The sequence below is a fragment of the Geotrypetes seraphini genome, chromosome 3 (assembly GCF_902459505.1).
Source record: "Geotrypetes seraphini chromosome 3, aGeoSer1.1, whole genome shotgun sequence".
NCBI lineage: Eukaryota > Metazoa > Chordata > Amphibia > Gymnophiona > Dermophiidae > Geotrypetes > Geotrypetes seraphini.
Window position 1 is genome coordinate 401,614,376 of NC_047086.1, and position 17,356 is coordinate 401,631,731.

The following is a 17,356-nucleotide window of genomic DNA, read 5'->3' on the forward strand; positions in this document are numbered from 1 at the left end:
CAGATTAGCAGCTGGAAAGTGAATCGCACAGCAAGCAGTGCAAAACTAGGCCAGGCCCACCAAGGTCAGGGTTACCATATGTCTGGGAAAATCTGGACATGTCCACTTTTCAGAGGACTGTCCAGATTGTTTTTTTCAAATGGGGGAGTCTGTCTAGCTTTAGATGGCCCTCCTGACTTGCCCACCTACCTCTTCCCCGGCCGCTGCAATTGTGAATCTTTGGGCAGCTGGCAGCTGCAACAAGGGAAGCCAGCTGCCGTTGGCCTGTCCCGGAAGATGCCTCTCTGCTGCGACTTCTTGTTCAAGCGTAGACTGGACCTGCAGAGAGGCGGCTTCTGGGACAGGCCAACGGCAGTAGGCTCACCTTGCTGCTGCTGCTGCTGGCTGCCTGAAGATTAAATTACAGTGGCCGGGCCCAGGGAGGAAGTAGGTTGAGGAGTCGGAAGCTGGAGAGAGAGATCATGAGGGGAACCAGCATCTGAGGTCAGAGGAGGGAGGGCTGAAGAATCGACATCAGGACAGGGCGAGAGGGGAGGGGGCTAGAGAAACAGCATGGAAGGAGGACTGGAGAAGCATTATGGAAAGGAGAGAGTACTGGAGGAAAGAGCATGGTGTAGGGTAGTGCTGGATGGGAGGGGAGAGACAGAAACAGCAAGAGAGGAAGCTGGAAGGAGAGAGAGAGAGATAGGGGCTCACCTGGAGGAGGAGGGTTGGAAGGAGAGAGAGAGAGATAGGGGCTCACCTGGAGGAGGAGGGTTGGAAGGAGAGAGGGAGAGAGAATGAAGTACTAAAAGGGTACAGAGGATGGAAAGGAGGACCAAGAAAATGGGTGAAAGGTGGAGGGCATTGGGTGGAGTGCAAGTAGGGCTGGGGTGGAATGTTGGCGGGGCCATGTGTCCTCTTTTATGTCTTCACAAATATGGTAACCCTAAACAAGGTCTACTCAGTTACTAGAAAAGTGCAGGCACATAAGTGAGGCTTGAAACTGGCTCTAAACATAGTATAAGTAGGGTTACCAGATGTCCAGGAAAACCCGGACATGTCCTCTTTTAGAGGACTGTCTGAGTGCCCGGACGGACTTTCCAAAACCTGGCAGTTGGAAAGCCCCGACACATCTGGAAGGCCTCTGAGCGTGCGCGGTTGATGTCACACGCACCCGCATATGCTCGGAGGCCCTCCAGTCTTGGCAGGAAAGAAGAGATGTGGCTTGGGGGTGGGGCTGGAGCAGAATGGGGCAGGGTTTGAGGCAGAACGGGGTAAGGCTGGAGGCGGAACAGGGCGTGGCTATGTGTCAAGGATTTTACCGTTTGAAATATGGTAGCCCTAAGTAAAAAAGAATTCAGCATTAGCAGTGGTATAGCCAGAGGGGCTATTTTGAGTGGACATGCAATTCCCCCCACCCCACCCCACCCCTGCACCAGCAACCTCAAACAAATAATAAATACCTAAATTGGCCACTGTTGGAAACAGAATACTGGGCTTAATGGACTTTTGGTCTGTCCCAGTATGGCATCTCTTATGTTCTTATGTGAGCCAAGTATAGGACAATGAAGCCATTGTGACATCTCCGCTGAGGTTGGCTCTTAAGCATTGGTGGAATGAGGCATTATGACATCACAGTCTCAGCTCTGGAATGTTATTACTCTTTGGGCTTCTGCCAGGTACTTGGGACCTGGGTTGGCCACTGTTGGAAACAGGATACTGGGCTTGATGGACCTTTGATCTTCCTCAGTATGGCAGTTCTTGTCTCCTCAAGGCCCTCCAGCTGAGGAATTCTTAGGGTGGACAGAACAGTTCATTCATTTTCTCACTTCAGCCAGTGGTCATCATGATGACCCCCTCTGCGCATGCTTGATTTTTATGCAAACTGAGCGTGTGTAAAAAATGGGCAAGCGCTGGCGTTGGCACAGCAGCAGCACATTGACAGTGCCGTCAGCGGCAGCAACTTGAGGAATGAACTGTTCTGGCTGCTGGAGGAACTCTTTCAATTGGCAGGGCTCAGGGATCCCCACCAGCCATGACAATGGTGCCAGAATTTTGGGTGGGGCTGAGCCTAGGGTTACCAGACACCCGGATGTACCCGGACATGTCCTCTTTTCAGAGGACTGTCCGGGCGTCCGGATGACTTTGGCCAGGTTTTGAAAAGCTGTTGTGATCGGGCCTGAGTCTGAAGTGCATCTGAGGATGTGATGCAGTCATGTCAAGATGCATGCGTGCAGCAGCACCGCGTCGCATCCGTGCATGCGTAAATGCACTCCAGACTCGGCCTGAAGAGATGAGGTTTGCGTTGTGCTGGGGTCGGGGGATGGAATAGGGTGGGCCCGGGGGTAGAATGGGTGCCCAGGGTCATAACGGGGTGAAACCACGCAACCTCTTTTTCCACATACAAGATCTGGTAACCCTACCTCAGCCCAACGTAGAATGTAAAGTAGACAGGAATGAGTTCTGTAATAAGAGAGCGATAAATAAAAGAAGTGGAAGAATGAGTTGGGTCAAATTGTGCACAGGCAGAGCGAACTCACGAAGTGCTCTATCAAATAACATGAACCTTGTTCCTCACCGCTGTTAGATCTAAGGAAACGGCTAAGGTCATTATATTAGAGTGAAAGGTGCTGTGTAATTCACTCAGTAAGGCAGCGATGATAGCTTCAGTGCTGTAGGCCTGACCTGAATCCAGATGGTCTCAGCTAAAGACTCTGGATCTGCTCAACAGATTGCGAAAGCTGCTGAAACGCTGGTTTCTCGAATATTTGTGATAGGCGCACCGAGTTGGACGCAGGGAGAGGGAAAGACAGGCAGCCTTTTTGAGAAGGAGATGGATAAAGGCCTCCTTTCTGGCAGAAGATCTAAGACTAGAGGTAATTAATCTAATCGAATGCACGATCCATTAATGGTTCAGGGCAATTTATATCCAAAGAAGCCGTAAAATCTACATGAACCTGTCAGGACTTCTGCTTTCTCAGGGAAAGGTCCACCGCTTTGGAAGTCGATGCCTTTGGCTCTCCGATTTCTGAGTTCAACCGATGACTGTGAAGCAGGGTTTAAAACCTTTCTTTTCTGCAGATGCTTATCACAACAAATAGTGGCTTTCGGCTTTTGAGAGCTTTTTGCAAGACGTTTTAACCTAATGTATTTTCCCTGCTACTTTTCTATAACAATTGTACTTCTGCTTTTAAGCTCATTCTATGTTGTATGTGATTAAGTTTGATTTGATTTTGAATTGTAAGCCACCCAGACAGTTTTTACCCTTCTTGCGGGATAGTAAGACATAAATAAATTTGGAAAGGCAGTGATTAATTAAAATATCATCATAACATTAATAGACAAACGAAACCTTAAGTAATTGAGATCAGTCCTAATGTGAACAGGTAAATTATTCCAAATTGTAATGGCAGCGGAAGCAAAAGAGGAGTTGAGATGTCGTTTATAACGCACTTCTCTAATCCATGACCCTTCACCCTACCTTTTTACTGTGGGTTTACAGGGAGTTCTGGTTGACACAGCAGGGGAGGGGGGAGGTGGACTGCCCCTGGCGCCATCTTGGTTGTGGCACTTGTATCTCTTCACCTCTCCACGCCAGGTTCATGCCCCCCGTACCTCTTAAAAACCTTCGCCAGGGCGAGCAACTACTGTAGCCTGCTGCTTGCACCAGCTTGGCTCCCTCTGAAATCACTTCCGAGTCAAGGGGCCAGGAAGTGACGTCAGAGGGAAAGCCAGGGCAAGCAGCAGGCCAGAGAAGCTGCTCGTGTTGATAAAGACTTAAAGAGGCACAGGGATGGGAAGAGAGGGCAGGAGTGCGGCGAGGTGTGGAAGGAGTTGGGAGAGGGTTGGTGCAGAAGGTGAGGAGGGCATGGGGGACATCATTGATCTGGGTGCCTCCTACCCTTGCTACGCCACTGGGGGGGTCATTATTTGAGTGTAGTCCCCTCAATATTATTTAGGTTGTCACTTTATTGAGGCTAACCCAACACTCTTGCTAATGGTATTGAGATATGGCGGGGGGCGGAGAGGTAGGAGTAATGAAAGAATGAGGCTTAGATGGGTGTACAGCAATCCTGGGGGAATAAAGTTTGATAGACTGGAAGAAGTTGGCAGGAGAGTATCTTTGCGGAATAAGCTGATTGGAGCAGAGGTAGACTGTTGCTGCAATCAACTTTGAACAGTTTGTGGAGCTGAAGATATTTTTGACGGGAATGAATTTGGCTGAAATATTTGTGGTGTTGGGAGGGCTTCAGCCTTAAGTAGATGAGCCTTAAGTAAGAAAGAAGGGGAAGCTTGGGGGTTTTGACAGGTAATTGTAACTGATGAGTTGAGTTGGAAGTGGTGAAGAGGAAATGGGGAGGAGGGAGGGAGGGCAAATGAAGGATCTTGTGTTACCACAGATCCTGTCATTGAGGGGATTTTAATTTCCAGTTAAATATTGCTTAGTTAATTCCTGACTAACTACAAAATGCTAAATGATGAGTTGTATGTTACCGTTCGGCATAATTGATGGGATCTTGTTAATCAATAAAGCTGCGACCGTTTGTGTTAGTTATTGGTCTGGCTGGCTTATTTTGGTTTGATAAGGAGAGAGGAGTGGAACGCAAGTGCCTTGATTAGGAAGTTCTTCTGCAGTCTCCTGTTCTAACAGTTTTGCCGTGTGAGACACTACCTTGGATTCAAAAGCCTAGGCCGAGCTATAGGGGTCAGAGAGGGAAGAAACTGGGTGCATAAGGTAGAAAGACAGGAGAGTACAGTCAGAGGGTTTTTATGTGCAGTTAAGATATAGGTAAGAAGTGGTAAGCCTTTGTCCTGGTAGCCAATGATCATGCCTTTTTCAATGTCTGATAAATCATGCTTTTTCCCCATGACAGCTACGGTTGCTATATTGGCAACTTGCTGACATGCCACCTTATATACCCACGAAGTCTGTGTGCAACCTGTTCGTTCGTTCATTGGCAGTACGTCCCTGACGTCAGAGGTAGGCGGCGGTCATAATAACGTGACTCGACCATGTAGAAAGTATGAAATGGCTAGCGCAGAGCTTCCATTTACTTTGAAAGAGCAAAGCTTTGTTTGTATTTTTTGCTCCATAAGACGCACCTGACCATAAGACGCACCTTAGATTTAGAGGAGGAAAACAAGAAAAAAAAATCCATTCTGAACCAAATTCTCCCTTCCAGGCTCTGCACCCAACCCCACACTCTTTTCCAGGCTCTGCTCCCTGTCCTGTACCCTGTAGCCCCTCTGGTGGTTTAGTGGTAGGCCAGGACAGTGTGGTAGGCAGTCCCAGAACTTGTTTTTTGTTGTTGTTGGGGGGGGGGGATTTAAAGAAATGTATAAATTTCCCTAAAACTGCCCTCCGTTGGGGGTGGGCGATGGTATAAAGCAAATCAAAGGATGCTGAAGTGAGTGTGTTTTTAGACGGCTCTTCTCAACAAGTAAACTGTGCACATCTTGCTTCTCATACACCCTGGGTGCCCCTCTGAGCCATCCTCCAGCAGGGTTCTCAGAGCACCAGACCATCCTCTGGGGAAGGAAAAAGCCACTGCACTGAACAGAAAAAGAAAAGTCCAGAGCCAAAATCCCATGCCGAACAGATAGTTCTGCGAGATGCTCAATGGATCCCCTGACAGGCAGCTGCCGCCTCTCGCTCGCATCCCTTTCCACTCCTGTCTGGGTAGCGGGAAGAAGGGAGGCACATGGCGGTTCTCCTCAGCATACCCGTTTGTAGCTTTACCGCGGTGCTGTAATGAGGATGCATTGGACTTGCAAGGGAGTCGGTTCACCTGCGGCAGCCAACACAGCCAATCAGGAAGACAGCCCCACCTGGTGAGGCAATTAAACAGACACTTGGACAGACGAAAAGTAGGCAAGAAACCTATTCCTGTTCTTAGAGTTGGCCAAAAGAGGAAAGCCAATTAGGAGGACAGCCCCAAGCTTCCCAGCAAGCGCTCATCACCTGAGAGCCACTGCGTGCCTCCCCGGGTCAGTTCAGTTACGCGGTGCCGTCAGCTGCTGTTCCCAGAGCTGGCCAAAGGAGGCCAACCAATCAGGAGGACAGCCCCACACTTCCCAGCGAGCGAGCGCCACCCGAAAGCCACTGCGAGCCTCCCCGGGTCAGCTCAGTCGCGCAATGCAGAGACGGCTACAGCAGCTGACGGCACCGCACGATTGAGCTGACCTGGGGAGGCTCGCAGTGGCTGTCAGGCAGCGCATGCTCATGGGGAAGTGTGGGGAGGATGGAGGGAAGGGAGAGATGGATGGGCCTAAGTTTTTCAACTCGGTCGTTTGGCAGCGGAAAGAAGGAGGGTGCACGGTGCTTCTCAGCATGCCCGTTCTCAGCTTCCCCGTGGGATGCATTGGCCTTGCAAGGGAGTCGAGTCACTTGGGGAGGCTCTGCAGTGGCTCTCGGGCAGCGCTCGCTCACTGGGAAGCGTGGGCGGGGAAGTGAGGGGAAATAGAGGGAAGGGAGAGAGAAAGAGGCAGAGCCGTTGTCTGGTATATTCGCTCCATAAAACGCACTGTTATTTTAAAAATTTACACACCGCTTAAATCTAAGCGGTTTACATAAGAACGTAAATAACGTCAAAACGAACGACATTTAGCTCAAATTTTAACAAAAACAGGAATGTTTACGTTTCTTATTAGCATGAAGTTATAAAGTTAACTATATTAAATTCAAAATCCTCCGTTTTATTTATATCTCTTAGTCTCAGTATCATAGCCATATCGAGGTCAATGTCCTTGCATCATGTATACTTTGGAAGAAAGGCGGGAGAGGGGGGATATGATAGAGACGTGATGTAAATACGCATGAGTCATTTGAAAGGAAACTCTGCAATGAGAGGCCATAGGATGAAGTTAAGAGGTGACAGGCTCCGGCGTAATCTGAGGAAAGACTTTTTTACAGAAAGGGTGGTAGATGCTTGGAACAGTCTCCCGGAAGAAGCGGTGGAGACAGAGACTGTCTGATTTCAAGAAAGCCTGGAATAGGCACGTGGGAACTCTTAGAGAGAGGAAGAGATAGTGGTTACTGTGGATGGACAGACTGGTTGGGCTCTTTGGCCTTTATCTGCCGTCAAGTTTCTATGAAAGCATCCACAAATAATTGAGTTTTCAGCATTTTCATAAAGGTCAAGCGATCTATACATACACCCCCATAGCGATAAAACCCCCGCTATGCGTTCGTAAAGAGGGGGATAGTCTGTATATATGTTTGACAGATTGGACTTCTCTCTGGATCTGTCCTCCACTTTTGATTTGATTGATCATAAACTCCTTTTTTTTTTTCAGGAATCAGGAATCGCAGGTTCTGGTGGACCTGGTTCCACATTTACCTTTTAATATATATTATGTAGGTTACCTGTAAACCCGTTCTGAGCTCATGTTATACAGCCCAACGAGGATAACTAGGAATTCCAATCTATTTGCCTAGCCAAAAATGACTGGCTGCAGATACAAGACTTTTTTTGGATAGGACTCTTGCATTTCAAGCAAGTAAGCCGCAGTCCTGGGGGGGTCATTGTATTGGCGGAGTTATGCTGTCTTATGGTGCATTTCGAAAAGTAATTAAGCCAGCGTTGTTTGATAAATGCATTTCCTAAATGTGGCTATTACTGTTAACAAAATTTGACTTTGAACATATTTAAGAAACTTGTTGTATTTTAATTATTTGTATTGTATTTCGCTGATTGTCCGGCCTTCTTTTGTGTAAACCGCCTAGAAATTGTTTGATGATGGCGGTATAGAAGAATAAACTTATGTTATATTATGTATCGGGATAGAAAACGAATGAAATAAATAAATAAAATTATTTAGCAGATAAGAAGGATCGTATGGATTCAGGGCAGTGGTGGGTTCTAGGGACTGGGCTGTGGCTCTTGGGTGGGGTGTCTGCACTTTTGTTTTTTTTTTTGCTAGAAAAAAAAAGTTTTCCAAAAGAATGTAATAAGTTCTCAGAATGAAACCTTTCAGCATTGCCTGCCTCGCTAACACATTTACAAACATTTCTCGCTGGGTTGGATCGGCTTCGGCTTCTCTGCTGCTTTGCTTAATAAGATGAGCAGTCTGGAAAAGTGATAATCTATCTTCCTCTTTTAGGAGGTGATATTAGAAGAGTTAGGCACCAATTACAGGTGTAAGAAAAAGCTGATTTACATTTGCAATCGGCAAACGCGTAATTAGTGATTTTAGAAAAGGTGCCATTTGCATGTGGAAGGCACAGCATGACGGGGGCGTGGCCTGGATGGTCCTTCAGTGCGTGTGTGTGTGTGCCGTGTTTTGCAACAGCAGTGCACATGTGTGATGGAAGAATTAGATGCCAGCCTTTAGCCATGGCTAACTGCTCATTTGGACGAACTCTAAAAGGGGAATTATTGTATTATTTATTTTTACATTCAGGCCCTCGAGCATCTTTCCCTGTCTGTCCTGGTGGGCTAACACTCTACTTAATGTACCTGGGGCAATGGGGGGGGGGATTAAGTGACTTGCCCACAACCTCAGGGTGCTGAGGCTGTATCTTTAACCACTGCACCACTCTATAAATCAGAATGTAGTAAAAGTGATCCAAGTGTAGAACAATTAAGCCATTGTGACATCACTGATGAAGTTGGCTCTTAGGCATTGGTGGAATGAGGCATTATGACATCATAATACCAGCTCTGGTTATCAGAGGCTGAGACTTTTTCACACTATTCTGGGCAGCTCAGAACGGTTGGATTCAGGTACTCAAGCATTTTTTCCTGTTTGTCCCGGTGGGCTCACAATGTATCTGATGTATCTGGGACTTGCCCAGGGTCACAAGGAGCAGCGTGGGATTTGAACCCACAACCTCAGGGAGCTGAGGCTGTTGCTCTAACCACTGCGACACACACTCCCACTTACCACGCTTGCGTTTCATAGTGATGCTTACGTGTAAGTTATGCAGCTTAGACACACACACAGAACTGCTTATGTGTGTTCATAGTGCTAGTTGCATGTGTAGATTTGCTTACATGTCTACATTGTGCTGCTTACATGTGTATGGATTGCTGCTTATACATGTATGTAGTACGGCTTACACGTATGCATTGAGCTGATTGCCGAGGAGACTTAATTTACATATTTTCTAGCTTCAGCTAAAGAAGGAGCTGACTTAATGTGTAGACCGCACTGCATGCTGGGAAAGCTGGTTTTTGTTGCTCTGTAGGCTCGAAGTAGGAGAATATACTTAATCCACATATAAAGTCCACAAGGAAGAAGTGATTGTGACACTCTCACAAAGCTACTGTTCCATAATGGAGATATTGCTATATCTTTCTCACCCTGAGTGTACAAGATACGAAGAAGAAGGACCTGTCCAGTATTGAGACAGGAGGCGCAGTAGCCCCAGATATTGTCCTTGTAAAGGATGTGCCTTTCTTTCTTCGTAACATGACACGTGCTGTTGCTCTGGCCTGGATGCCACTTACCCTCTCTATGAACAAACCACAGTGGAGATATGTAGTAATGTTGGTGTGCAGTTTATTCATGAAATATAAACGTATGTGCACATACGTGTTTCGGCCAATATCTTTCTCCCGGTTTATTTGACCATTTACCCTCACGACGCCACTGCAGCTTACTCTATTTTTCAGTGCTTGCTCTATTTCTTTTTTTTTTTTTTTAAATAGCTTCTTTGGTTTTGTACGCTTTTAAATAGAAATGTTTTGACTTCTACGTGCATTTGATAAAAGACCTTACATTTAGCTTTCCAAGTTGTTGGGGTTTTTTACATGCACAGATCTAAACATCCATTATCCCAGGACAAGCAGGCATGATATTCTCACATGTGGGTGACGTCATCTACGGAGCCCCGGCGCGGACAGCTTTTCAAGCAAACTTGATTGAAGTTTCAAGTTTGCACACTGCACCACGCATGTGCGTGCCTTCTCGCCCACTAGAGGGCGCATCCCACCTCGTGGTCCTCAGTTCAAATTTTTCCGCGGAGCAAGAAAGCCCTGTGGATCTGAGCTCCAGTGTTTTTGCCTTCTAGCTGCCGCGTTTAGTTTGTTTTTCCCTTCGAACTAGTTCGCGGTACTCTTTTCCTTTCGTTTCTTTTCAAAAAAAAAAAAAAAAAAAAAAGTCTTTCGTTTTTCGTCGGGTTCCGGGGGCTCCCGGAAGCCGTGGCCGCGGGACGTCGGTACGTTCCCGGCCTTCTTCTTTTTCTTCGTGGATGTCCCGTCCTGTTACGGGATTCAAAAAGTGCAGCCGGTGTGAGAGGTTGCTTTCCATCACTGACCCTCACCGGTGGTGCATTGTCTGTCTTGGGCCCGAACATCCGACAGACTCGTGTGATCGCTGTGCTACCTTCCAAAACAGGGCCCTCCGTCGCCGTAAGGCAAGAATGGCCGAATTGTTCGCCGTCGACGCGCCGCCTAAGGCCTCGACGTCGGCCTCGGCTTCGGCCCCGGCCTTGACCTCGGCCTCGGCGTCCTCGGGGGCCTCGGCCTCGCCTCGGCCCTCTTCCTCGAAGGCGTCGTCAGTGAAGCAAGCTTCGGGTAAGCCCTCTGTTCCATCCCCTTCAGCAAAGAAGCCATCCTCGAGTCAGGCCAAGGCGGGTGGGTCGACCCCGGCCCCGCATCGGACCTCGACTCCGCACACCCCGAGGGAATACTCGAGACCGAGGTCGCCCTCCAGGGAGTGTGCCCCGGACTCGGAACTCCCCACCTTCGTGGGGATTCCGGCTTTCCAGGATCTCCTCCGAGCACTGATCTCATCGGAGCTGTCGGGAGCCCTGGAAGTGTTGCAGCGTGCTGCGGTTCCGGCGGCCTCGACCTCGGCCTGGACGCCTTCGGTCTCGGAGGCCCCGGCCTCGGCTCCCTCGGGAGCCCCGGCCTCGGCGACCTCGGTCTCGGGTACTGGGACCCCGTTCACCTCGGTCTCGGTCCCGCCCCGGACCTCGACCTCGGGGGAACCCCCTGAGCGGAGTGTAAGGCCCAAAGAAAAGTTGCGCAGAGTGCGCCGTCTTTCCTCCTCTTCCTCCGGGTCTTCCAGACACGCCTCGCCCTCGACGTGACCTCGGACGGGGCGTCGATCGAGGAAGTCTAAGCGGCCCCGAGGCTCGCCTCGGCGCGACCGTTCCTCGTCGTTCGGGGGCGAGGCGTTGCAGGTGTCGGAGTTGCGCCTCGACAACCCGAGGCTCCTCCGCTCACCCCATGGGAAGTCTTCCCGGGCCGCCTCGCCGAGGAAACGGGAGAGTGTCCCACGAACCCCGGGGTCCTCACCCAAGGGTTCTGCGAGGAGGATAACTTCCCCTTCCCCCTCGAGGGCCCTCGAGAGGGGATCCTGGGATTCGGGATCGGTTAGGGATCCTCATTATTCCCATGAGGCCTCTCCCCTCTCCTCGGTGGGGCGGTCGAGAACCCCCTCTCCCCAGGCTAGGCCGTCCTCATTTTCATCCTTCGTTCAGGACATGGCCCAAGCCCTGGGGATTGACCTGATGGTAGGCTCTCGGTATTCCAAAGAATTTTTGGAGGAACAGGACCTCCCCATTCTTCCTAGGGAGGTGCCTAGACTCCCTCTCAACAGTGTCCTTCTGCAAACCTGGCTGAAGAACTTGTCAAACCCTCTTACAGTCACGTCTGTGCCTTCAAAAATGGAATCGAAGTATAGGACGATTCCCCCTAAAGGGTTCGATAAGGCGCAGCTCTCACACCAGTCTCTTCTGGTGGAGTCTGCTCTTAAAAAAATCACAGCCCTCACGGGTTTCTGCGGCGGTTCCACCAGGCAGGGAGGGGCGGACCCTAGACAAGTTTGGCCGTCGCCTCTATTCAAATTCCCTGATGGCCACCAGGGTTCTAAATTACGCCTTCACCTTCTCCTCCTTTTTGCGTGGGATGGTGAAGGACCTTCCTCAATATCGAAACTCGTTACCGGACTCCCAAAGAGCAGGATTCGACAAGTTTATGTCCAACCTGTCTCAATTGCGGTTGTACCTATTCCATGCAGTGTACGACGCCTTTGAGCTGGTTTCGAGGGTGTCGGCCCTCGCGGTGGCCATGCGCCGCTTGGCCTGGCTTCGCACCCTCGACATGGACCCAAACCTGCAGGAACGCCTGGCAGACTTGCCTTGTGTGGGGTCCGAGTTATTCGACGAGTCATTGGATGCGGCGACCAAGCGCTTGTCGGAACAGGAGCGCTCTCTAGCATCCCTGGTCCGCCCCAAACCTAGGCCCCCGCCGCAGAAACCCTTTCGGTCTCCGCCGCGCCGATACCCTCAGAAGTCGACCCCGGCTTTCTCGAGACCGCCTCCGAGACGTCCGTCTCAGCGAGGCAGAGGGGGACAACCCCAAGCCCCTGCGCAGGGCCCTTCTAAGCCAGCGCCTTCCTTTTGACGGGCTGAGCGGACGGGGCGGGTTCCCCTCCGCACTTTCTCAGGAACCCCTTCCTATCGGGGGCCGTCTTCGGTTCTTCCGGGAGGCATGGACCGGGATTACCTCAGACGCTTGGGTGCTCCGGATCGTCTCCGAGGGCTACTCGCTCAACTTTGTGTCCTCGCCGCCGGACAGTCCCCCAAGTTTAGTCCCCTGCAACCGTTCGCAGCTACCGACCCTTATAACCGAAGCCAAAGCCCTCTTGAAGCTTCGGGCGGTCGAGCCGGTCCCCAAGGACCAGTGGGGTACGGGGTTTTACTCCCGCTACTTTTTGGTCCCCAAAAAGACCGGGGACCTGCGCCCCATACTGGACCTCAGGAAGCTCAACAAATTCCTGGCCCGGGAGAAGTTTCGAATGCTATCTCTCCCGGTTCTGTACCCCCTCTTGGGGGAAGGGGACTGGATGTGCTCCCTCGACCTGAAGGAAGCATACACCCATGTTCCGGTGCACCCCGCCTGTCGAAGATTCTTACGATTCCAGGTGGGGGACCTCCACCTCCAGTACAGGGTACTGCCCTTCGGCCTGGCCGCGTCCCCACGAGTATTCACGAAGTGCATGGTGGTGGTTGCAGCAGCCCTCAGGTCACGTGGACTCCATGTGTTCCCTTACCTGGACGATTGGCTCATCAAAGCCCCGACCAGGGAGGGGGTTATCTCAGCGACCCGACAGTCTATTGCCTTCCTGCAAACTCTCGGGTTCGAGATAAACTTTCCAAAGTCTCAGTTGAGACCGTCGCAGTCTCTTCAATTCATAGGTGCGGTGCTGGACACGGTGCGCCTACGCTCCTACCTGCCGACCCAGCGGGTGGAAACCTTGGTACGGATGAGCCGCCAGGTCTCCCAACTATCGAGGGTGTCGGCCAAGCGCATGATGATGCTGCTGGGCCATATGGCCTCGACGGTACATGTCACGCCGTTTGCGAGGCTACACCTGAGGATCCCTCAGTGGACCCTCGCGTCCCAGTGGCGCCAGGAGTGCGACCCGGTGTCTCGCCTCATTTCGGTAACTCCGCCCTTGCGGAAATCGCTGCGTTGGTGGACAGACTCTTCAAATCTGTCCATGGGGCTATTGTTTCGCACTCCGCCTTTTCGCAAGGTCCTGACCACGGACTCCTCGGAGTACGCGTGGGGAGCCCATCTCGACGGTCTTCGCACGCAGGGCCTGTGGTCGTCAGAAGACCGTCAGTGTCATATCAACGTGCTAGAGCTGCGAGCCATCTTCCTAGCACTTCGAGCCTTCGTTCACATAGTGCAGGACCAGGTGGTCCTCGTCCGCACGGACAATCAGGTGGCAATGTATTATGTGAACAAGCAGGGAGGAACAGGGTCATGGCCCCTCTGCTCCGAAGCTCTTCGCCTCTGGGAGTGGGCGGCCTCCCGGAACATCTTCCTCCGGGCGGTCTACATCCAAGGAGAACGGAATTGCCTGGCGGACAAACTGAGTCGACTTCTGCAACCGCACGAGTGGACTCTACACTCAGCAGTTCTACGCGAGGTCTTCGCTCGCTGGGGAACGCCACAGGTGGATCTGTTTGCCTCTCCGGAGACACACAAACTACCACTATATTGTTCTCGGATGTACTCGCAGGACCGTCTGGAAGCGGATGCCTTCCTACTCGACTGGGAAGGGAGGTTCCTGTATGCATTCCCTCCGTTCCCTCTGATCATGCGAACGTTGGTACACCTAAAATCGTCCACGGCCACGATGATTCTCATAGCACCTCGGTGGCCGCGTCAGCACTGGTTCTCCCTGCTGCTCCAGCTCAGTGCCAGAGAGCCTCTTCCCCTGCCTGTCTCTCCTTCTCTGCTGTCTCAGAGTCAAGGATCCATGTTACATCCCAATCTGCAGTCATTGCACCTGACAGCCTGGTTTCTTGTTCCCTGACTCCTCCGGACCTGTCTCAATCGGTGAAGGAGGTGTTGGAAGCCTCCCGCAAGATCTCGACAAGGCTTTGCTATGCACAGAAATGGACCAGGTTTTCCACCTGGTGCTCGTCTTTTCACCTGGATCCGGTATCAGTCCCGGTATCCTCGGTTTTAGAATATTTGTTTCATTTGTCGCGCTCCGGCTTGAAAACCACTTCGGTGCGGGTTCATCTCAGTGCGATTTCTGCTTTCCACCAACCTCTGGAGGGACGCCCTCTGTCACTCCACCCCTTGGTGACACGCTTCATGAAAGGGTTACTCAGGGTTTGTCCCCCTCTTAAGCCTCCGTCTGTCGTGTGGAATTTGAATGTAGTTCTGGCTCAACTGATGAAACCCCCGTTTGAGCCACTCAACAAGTCCCTCTTGAAATTTCTGACTTGGAAGGCGGTGTTTCTAATTGCCCTCACCTCCGCCAGGCGGATCGGCGAGTTGCAAGCCTTGGTTGCGGACCCCCCTTTCACGGTCTTTCATCACGACAAGGTGGTTCTCCACACCCATCCTAAGTTTTTACCTAAAGTTGTTTCTGACTTCCACCTCAATCAGTCCATTGTCCTTCCTGTGTTCTTCCCGAAGCCCCACTCCCATCCTGGCGAGACGGCGCTTCACACGCTTGACTGTAAGAGGGCGTTGGCATTTTATCTTCAACGCACCAGGCCTCATCGGAAGGTTCCTCAATTGTTTTTGTCCTTCGATCCCAATCGATTAGGGCATCCAGTTTCCAAGCGCACTCTGTCTAACTGGTTGGCCGCTTGCATTTCCTTTTGCTACGCTCAGGCTGGCCTTCCTCCCCCGGGTCGAGTCACGGGGCACAAGGTCCGAGCGATGGCAGCTTCGATAGCTTTCCTCCGATCCACTCCGATGGAGGACATATGTAAGGCTGCCACTTGGTCTTCGGTTCATACATTCACCTCTCATTACTGTCTGGACACTTTATCCAGGAGTGACGGCCGGTTTGGCCAGTCAGTTTTGCAAAATCTGTTTTCCTAAATTGCCATCCTCCCACCTGCCCTTTTTTGGTTAGCTTGGAGGTCACCCACATGTGAGAATATCATGCCTGCTTGTCCTGGGATAAAGCACAGTTACTTACCGTAACAGGTGTTATCCAGGGACAGCAGGCATATATTCTCACAACCCGCCCGCCTCCCCAGGGATGGCTTCCTTGCTAGTTATGGAACTGAGGACCACGAGGTGGGATGCGCCCTCTAGTGGGCGAGAAGGCACGCACATGCGTGGTGCAGTGTGCAAACTTGAAACTTCAATCAAGTTTGCTTGAAAAGCTGTCCGCGCCGGGGCTCCGTAGATGACGTCACCCACATGTGAGAATATATGCCTGCTGTCCCTGGATAACACCTGTTACGGTAAGTAACTGTGCTTTTTCAGACCTTGAAGCCCTTTACGAAGTTTTCTTCTTAACGTAGAGTCCCCCTTTTCAGCTTGGGCTTTTGAAGAAAATAGTATTTTTTAAACATCTGTGGTTCTGATTACTTTGTCTTTTTATTTTTAAAGGTCACTGATGACATCCTTGCTGGAAATACCAGATTGCTTTTTAGATAACAAAGGAGATAAATTTGTTTTTAAGCCCCTGTCTGATGATATTACATCCCAGGCTCTAAATGCTAGATCCGTGAATGGGTTTAACCCCTTACTGATACCTCTTAAACCTTAGGGCATGGTGTTTGAGCTTCCTGGATTCATTAAATGGAAAATACAATTGTTTTTTGACTGAGGAGATTATAGCAATCACACACTGCTCTCAGCTGGCATGCCTAAAACCAACTTACTTACCTCTAGTAAATGTTCTCGGTGGACAGCAAGATATAAGTCCCCAGAAATGGATGATACCACCTGATGCAGTGGGGAACAGCCTTCCTGGCTTTAAAAATGGTGGAGGCCATGTAGACTCTCATGGTCTTGTTTTCTATGTTCACGCCGGACCACGTCTGTCTTTATAAAAGCTTAGACAGCAATGGAGTTGTGAGGATAAGATGCCAAATAATCAGCCACGGGAATACTCATCTGGAGTCGCTTTGGACACTTAAGATCATAAGAATAGCTTAACTGGGTCAGACCAATGGTCCATCAAGCTCAGTAGCCCGTTCTCACGGCGGCCAATCCAGGTCACTAGTACTTGGCCAAAACCCAGAGTAGCAACAATCCATGCTGCCGATCCAGGGCAAGCAGAGGCTTCCCCCATGACTTAATAACAGACTATGGACTTTTCCTCCAGGAACTTGTCCAAACCTTTCTTAAAACCAGCTACGCTATCCGCTCTTACCACAACCTCTGGCAAAACGTTCCAGAGCTTAACCATTCTCTGAGTAAAAAAAAAAAATGTCCTCCTATCGGTTTTAAAAGTATTTCCCTGTAACTTCATCGAGTGCCCCCTAGTCTTTGTAATCTTTGACGGAGTGAAAAATCGATCCACTTGTACCCGTTCTGCTCCACTCAGGATTTTGTAGACTTCAATCATATCTCCCCTCCACCGTCTTTTCCAAGCTGAAGAGCCCTAACTGTTTTAGTCTTTCCTCCAGATATTTCACTAGTGCTTCATTCATAGTGTCCTCGTGCACCGTGTCAACCCTTCAAGACTCTTGATAAAGGCACAGACGCCGAAACCCTTCCAGTGTCGAGTCTATGAGTTTTCATAGCATACCGGTATTTATCAGTAAAATGGCTGATTTCTTGACATCTTATCCTCACGACTCCATTGCTGTGTGTGTGTTTCCCTCGTCGTTGAGGCCTTTTGGCTTCTTCTCCAGGGTTTAAAAAGCCTAGAACAACAGAACTCCAAGGGGAAGGGAAGGGACTGCTGTCCACTGATAGCATTTGCTACAGGTAAGTAGCTGGATTTCCTCTGGTGGCAAGCAGGATGTCAAGTCTGAATAGATGCGACTGCCTTCAACAGAAAAAAAGGGGAAAATAGATATGGAAAGTGCTGGCAATGGACAGTCACGGCACACTGTTTTTGGTGACCGTGAGCCTTTTCAATTTTACATTACATTACATTGGTGACTTCTATTCTGCCTGTATCTTGCAGTTCTAAGCGGATTACA

At 50.3% G+C, this 17,356-nt stretch overlaps 1 protein-coding gene across 4 annotated transcripts in view; it reads left to right on the top strand.

The window, feature by feature from the left end:
• MDGA1 (MAM domain containing glycosylphosphatidylinositol anchor 1) overlaps positions 1 to 17,356 on the top strand; it is a 629,079-nt gene that overhangs the window by 124,856 nt on the left and 486,867 nt on the right. Inside the window, exon 1 of one of the 4 annotated variants that reach the window (XM_033939536.1) lies at positions 2,789 to 2,858. The exons of the other annotated variants lie outside the window; for them this stretch is intronic. Within the exon in view, the coding sequence (XP_033795427.1) occupies positions 2,816 to 2,858 (43 nt within the window). The 5' untranslated portion in view covers positions 2,789 to 2,815. Of the gene's footprint in view, positions 1 to 2,788; positions 2,859 to 17,356 lie in introns of those variants that run through there. 4 annotated transcript variants of the gene reach the window in all.